The 6411-nt window shown below is 41.3% G+C and overlaps 1 protein-coding gene across 5 annotated transcripts in view; it reads right to left on the bottom strand.

Annotated features, from left to right (window-relative positions):
• The window catches only part of PRKD3 (protein kinase D3), a 58255-nt gene extending 52198 nt beyond the window's left edge, over positions 1 to 6057 (bottom strand). The window contains exons 1-2 of one of the 5 annotated variants that reach the window (XM_044456387.1): positions 5921 to 6049; positions 1000 to 1118 (exon numbers count right to left, since the gene is read on the bottom strand). Coding sequence is in view for 1 of the 5 variants with exons in the window: in XM_044417165.1 (XP_044273100.1) it covers positions 5921 to 5974 (54 nt within the window). In the remaining 4 variants the exon portion in view is untranslated. Of the gene's footprint in view, positions 1 to 999; positions 1119 to 2558; positions 2578 to 5211; positions 5231 to 5920 lie in introns of those variants that run through there. The other 4 variants (XM_044417089.1, XM_044417010.1, XM_044416919.1 and 1 more) reach the window with 4 other exon arrangements.
• Positions 6058 to 6411: the final 354 nt, after the last annotated feature.

Raw genomic sequence — 6411 nt, forward strand, 5'->3', positions numbered from 1 at the left:
ATATACTATGAATATTACATAACACCACAATCAGTCTGCTTAAAAGCAGAAATGATACTGAACTCACACCACAATCAATTTCTACTTTTTATTAGATTAAATAAATTTCACTTTATTCCTGTATCCATAACTTGGTGGTACCTGCTTTACATGAAGAAGGTTCTTAGTTCAATCCATGGATTCTCCATTCTCCATATAAAAAGATCAGGTACCGGGTAACATGAGCAACCTTTACCTAAAGACCTTGGGCAGATGCTGCTATTCAGGGTAGGAAAATGCTAGGAAGATAAGACCTCTGCTTCCTATGTACATGATGTTTAGGGCTCAGTGACAAACTGCTGACTAGCAGCAGCAAAAAACACTGATATTTGATACATGGATTACAAATCTCATCTAGAAAGACAGCGCAAGTGTGACAAGAAACTAAACATAGCTATGTTCAAAGACTAATGATATCAGAAGAAAATGCAGGCACTTGTACAGAATATAGCAAAGGTAAATACTGGATGGAAATATTATGCCAAAAAAGTCCTCCAGACATAAAAATGAGAGGTTGGATCCAGATTTACTCTTACATAGAGCAGCTCTATTGTAATCCATGGGATTAAGTTAAGCTTGACTGACTGAAGTTCTGTTGATTTCAGTGGATATTATATATAATTAAATCTAGATCCAACTTATCAACTTTCAAACTGCAATAAGTTAGCATTTTTTACACTTTGTGGGCACTCCAGCTGGGACTCTCCAAGTGTTTTAGACTTTAATTCTCATCATCCTCAGCCAGCAGGGTCAATGGTCCTGCGAAATGCAGCCCAAAACTTTGTGCTATGTTGAAGATGTGTATTCTAGAATATCTTCAACAAGAAAAACTGAGTTCTAAAAACAGCAAATGAAACCTTTATCCAATAACCATAATGCTTTACATTAGTATTTCTCAATCATTTTTGCTAAGAATCAGTATGAATGTGAGTTCCTGTGCTTCCAGTTCAGTGTTCTTACCTGATCAGGAAGTAGTTTCAAGGAGAAAAGTAGAATTTAGCTTTCTCCATACCCATATTATAGTATCCAGTACATGGTTCTTCCTCTCTACAAATACACACACACCTCCTTTCTACCATCTAAAAGCAAAAGGAATCAAGATGGAGTAAACATGAAAGCTAGGTGTGCCCTCTATATGTATGAGCAACGGAAATTTGTCTTTGTTTTGACAAATTCATCATTCCTACAATCCCTCCATGTTCAACTTGTGCACCATATCACCTTCTATGGCAATTCTAGCTAACCTATGATAGAATTCCAACAATAGCTACTATACTTGTGGTCCAACATACATTTTAAGTATTACTGCTTCCTACCATTTCAGCATTCCTGGAACAATATGTCTCTTTGCCTTCTAATACACTATCAGTTTACATGTAACAACAAATCCTGGGCAAATCAACCCATAATTTGCCAAGCAAGCAAACATGTGCCCCCCACACAAGTCTCACATCCACTTTCTGTAAACAACCTATGTACAATCAGGCCATTCACAGTTGTGAGCTCAACACACAAACCTCAAACACTGGGTTGTTTAAGAGATCAACAAACCAGCATTTCACCCTACAACAATTCATAGGTTCATCACTGGGTTCATTAACCCCTAAACAACCCAAAGCTCAGAGTTTACATATCATAATCACAACTTAAATCAGTTATAAAAAACAGAAGTAAAGAGTATGCCAGATGCAAAGTGCTCACTTGTGCTTCTGTGATTTGTCATTACATGCAAACCAGGTCATTGTACCATTCTGCAGTTATTTTAGCTTTGACTACTCAGAACTTTTTCATAATTTCATACTGCAAAAAATACTATTGACTAAAATCAACACCTCAACCTTTTTGCAGGAGTGACTGGTGCAACAAGATGTGTTTATTAAGAGCAATATTCTATTTTAAATGAAGTTCAAAAGTAGATAAATTTTAACTTGTAGAAGAAAGAGACAAGTACGTCTTTCAAAGTCAAAAGTATTTGTTCATATGAGAAAGACAAGTCTAGCTGTTGTCTTGAGAGTCCTATCTCAAACTTACATTTCAAAAATGTCAAATTGAACCCAATCTTTTAAGAGATATGGGATTTGAAAGGAGTCCACCTTATTCACCAACAAACTGTGGCAATTGCAAAATATGTGGGAGAAGATTCAACATGCAACCTGTGTACAAGCAGAAAATGCTTCCATATGCACATGGAGAAGGGAAACATATTTATTTACTGCTTCTCTTTGTGGAACTTTCTAGAGGACCCATGTATAAGTGGAGCTATTACTCACACAGTCTGTATTTTAGCCATCTTTTATTGCCCTATTCCATCATTCTGTGACTAAATCCCTCTGAACTCAATGGGATTTACTTCAGGACATGCATAGGATTATGCTCTAGGACAATTATATATTTTTCAGTGCAGTATGCATATTCCCTTTCACCCCAAATTAATTTCTTTTAACACAACGCTCAATCTCAAAATTAGATGCCTTTTTTTAGATAAAACAATTCCTTCCAGACTCAAAGAAGGCACTTACTGCTTTTTTCAAGATATTTGGAGTGTAATATGCTTTCAGAAATAGCATCACTGCCTCCCAACTGGAAAAGAATGCTGGATGAACAAGATTGCAGATAAATCAAGCACAAATTGCTGTTTCACTGGTTACTTGCAACAATTTGATCTAAACTGATAAAAGTTACAGAAGAGCCATTCAGATCACTGGGATTTGGCTTAAATAAGGCTAACTTATTGATTTCAATGCATCTACTCTAAATATTACTAAATCTAAATCCAACCCATCATTACAACAAGTTTCTCTTCACTAGATTAAATAATAAAGTTATATAATATAATATGAAAAGAATCAAAGATAAATTTAAATTTCCTTAAACTTCTCACGAACAGATAGCACATTCCTCAACAATGATAAAACTACACTAAATAGCAGCTAAAAAAACATCTATACAGAGGTAAGGGCCAACATTAGAAATATCTGTATGTTTCACACATCCTACAATATAACTCCAATGTACAGAAATTAAATGTGACATAGTGGGCTTAAAATCCAGCCACCTAAGAATGCTAAAGGAAAAATGCAACTGGATCCTAAAAAGAGAGAAACATGATTTGAGCAGAGGCAAGCTGAACCGAATAAATCATAGAGAACCAGCAGGGACAGTGGAACTTCATTAACTGAAGTGAGAGAAGACCAAGTAATGGGAAGCATTTTAGCAGAAGATGCAAAGGAAAGTAGGATACATTTTATTATGAATTTAGCTGCGAGAGTGATGCTGATGTTACTGTTGTCACTAGTTCTTCTCATAAGCCAAGCTGTATCAGTTTGTTCCAAGTTGCAATCTTAGAAAACAAAGAAAGGATGCACACACTTCAATGTTCAAACTGACTATCCCAGAATGGCTTATGCATTTATTTCTATAAAACTAGCTACTCCAATTTAAATAGCCTGATGGTTTTTGCCTCAGTTAATTTTGAGAAAGCAACTTCCAAGTATTCAGGCCAAAATGAAAAGCGTGTGAAGCTTAGCAAGAAGATAAGAAAGTCTAGCCAAGAGAGATGGCTAGAAATCAGGTCAGGAATCCACATAGCAAAGCTTGCCTGACTCTTCCAAAGATTTACCCTCTCTTCCCCAGTCAGAATTTCACTGCTGCTCTAAACCTTATACAAACTATCTGAGTTTCCCATGTTTGGAATATGAAAAAGGAACCACACTTATCAAACTATTCCTTCCATTAGACATGGCTTTGTTCCACTTTTTAAACTGCAATAGCTTACAAACTGACTCATTCAAGAGTAAAAGGCATTATTAACTTGTGAAATACAATTTTGTAACCATTTCTGTAACTCCTTCAAAAAAACCTCACTGGTATTATAAAAGCTGAATTTCAAAAAATCGGTTTCTAAATCAGAAGCTATCAAAGCCTTATGTAACCAGGCTTTGTAACTAATTCAAATCCTTATCTATTTCACTACCTAGCCAGTGAAGAATTTTGCACAGCTTCTACATCTTTGCTAAGTCCAGCCTCAAGAATCAAAAGCAGGCTTCCACATGTTCTGTCTCCACACTCATGCCCTCACAAATGTGGCAAACCCCAACCTTCCTCCTAAACATAGAGCAGCAGAGGTGTGTGAATTGGTCTACTTGCCAGCTCCAAGCAGGGACAGAAGGCTGGTAGCTATTTGGCTTCCCAAATGACTCAGCCCGAGTGGCTAAAGTGACAAACCCACTGCCACCTTCCTCACAGAGAAGGAGGTAAGGATCTTCCAATGTCACAGTGTGGTCAATGCACCCAAAACAGGAAAAAATGGCAAGAAATTTTTTCAGCCATACAGAAGTCAATGAGCACAAAGAGGGTCAAGCCCTGGCAATCACCATCCAGTCTTTCTAAGCATTTGGAAGGTTTTTTGAATGTTCAAATTAAAGCTGTGTTCATGTCCTTACCCTGCCACTGATTTGGTAATCAGCTGTATGAAAAGAGGTTCCCTGTAAAGAAGTGCCAGTTGACAGGGGTGTGTGGAGCTGAATAAAGTGCATGTTTATCTGGAAAGAATTTGGATCTCAGTGGAACCCACTTTCTAGTAAGCATGCCCATAATTGCAACCACAGCCTCAGGCTTGCAAAACTACCTGAAACAGTAACTGCCTCCTCTACTCTGTGCCCTCTAATATAATGCATCCATAAGGGAATGTGCTTCTTAATAAAATGCTGTGTATATGTTGAACTCAGTCAAAGATCAGAAATAAATGCTTCTGCAACAATTTCACCTTCAAGTGACTGACTGAGAAAAAAAATCAATCTGGAGGAGAGAGAGAAAGCTTGCAAAGTACCACTACCACCCTTTCCACCAGAATGCACCTCTCCCCTTATTCTAATAGCCTCTGGTAAAGCCAGACTACCAACAGCAAAATCCCCATGTGGTTTGGAGGCATCAGAGCTAATGGAAAACCTCCCACCCAACCCAATTCTCTGTATTCTTCATTCGCACATCCAATCCCCCCCTCCTCACAGCATCACAAGGACTACCATGATATCAAGAATGTCCTTCATTAGGCAGACTCTTAAAGAAACTCTTCCTACTAATGATTAAACCTGCCATTCACAAGCCAGTTCAGCCCCCTGAACCGCAGAAGCACTGGTGTACTTCCACTGAAATCAGAAACTTACAACTTACAAAAGAACTCCAACATTGTATGGATCATAACTAAAGCCTCCAGCCCCTTAAGAGGCTTTGGGTTCCTGCATTTCATTTTCTTGCCATCCAACAGGTTGCCAGGCTGAGAACCTGTGGCTGGACTCGTGAGCTGAGGGTGTTTTCCCAGGGCCAAAACCATAAAAGCCTGTTGAACGCAAGCTGTAACTCTTTCAGCAAAAAGCGGCTTGAAGAAACAGGTTCGGATTCTGAATGTCATTTTTCCTGCACACAGGGGGAAGGCAAGGAAAAATAAAGAGAACACAAGGCTCTTTTCCTTCTGAGGCCCCAAGTAGCTTGCGTGGAAAGACGCTTACTTCGGAAAGGAACCCGTTTTGAGCAAAAGAAGATGAAGAGGCAAACTCTGCTTGGAAGCATCCCTCACAGCTGGCGGAGGGGAGGGGAGGATGATGTGGCCTCGAAGAGTCGCCCGAGTCCCGGCCTCTCTCCTGTATGACCACATCTGGATGGGGCGACACCCGTCGTCCTGGCGTGGGAGGAGGTCTACACTTTGGACTCACCTCGAGTCCGTTTCTACTGCTCGGACTCCGGGCTTCGCTTCTCCCCTCCCCCGGTACCCCGGGAAGGGCGGCGGTGCCGCCTCCTGCGGGACTGAGAGAACTTCTCCCCGTCGCCCCCGCGCTGCCGTTTCTCCTCACCTCCCCCACCTCCTGGCTGCCCGACCACTCACTTGAGGCTCCGAGCAACTCCGTCTCCTCCCGGGACTAGGTGGCTTCACACGCATCTCATTATCGCCGCTCCCACTTCGAGCACACACATCCACACGCACACACACCCCGAAAAGGATCAGCCACCCGAAATGGGACAGGAGGAACGAGGTGCGTGCCGGGAAGTGTAGTTTTTTGGGCCTGTCTTCCTCCCGAGACCTGAGAGCGAAAGAACTACTGCGACCGGCAGGCATGTGCGGGAGCGAGGCGGAGGGGTTGGGATGGCGCAGGCGCCACGGCGCCGGACAAGAGTTTCCGTTACTTCTAGTGCCTGTGGCGGTTCATGTTCTGAACGGCTGGCGAGCGAGCGGCGGGCGAGCGATCGGGCCGTCTATGTGTGCGGGGGTAGAATATGAAAGAGCGAGAAAGAGAGGGAGAGGGGAAAGCGAAAAGTAATGGAGTGAAAGAGGGAAGCGGGGTGGCTGGGATGCGCTAATAAATAGGTAGAAGATGC

This window comes from Varanus komodoensis, unplaced genomic scaffold (genome assembly GCF_004798865.1).
Source record: "Varanus komodoensis strain SLA01 unplaced genomic scaffold, ASM479886v1 scaffold1, whole genome shotgun sequence".
NCBI classification, from domain to species: domain Eukaryota; kingdom Metazoa; phylum Chordata; class Lepidosauria; order Squamata; family Varanidae; genus Varanus; species Varanus komodoensis.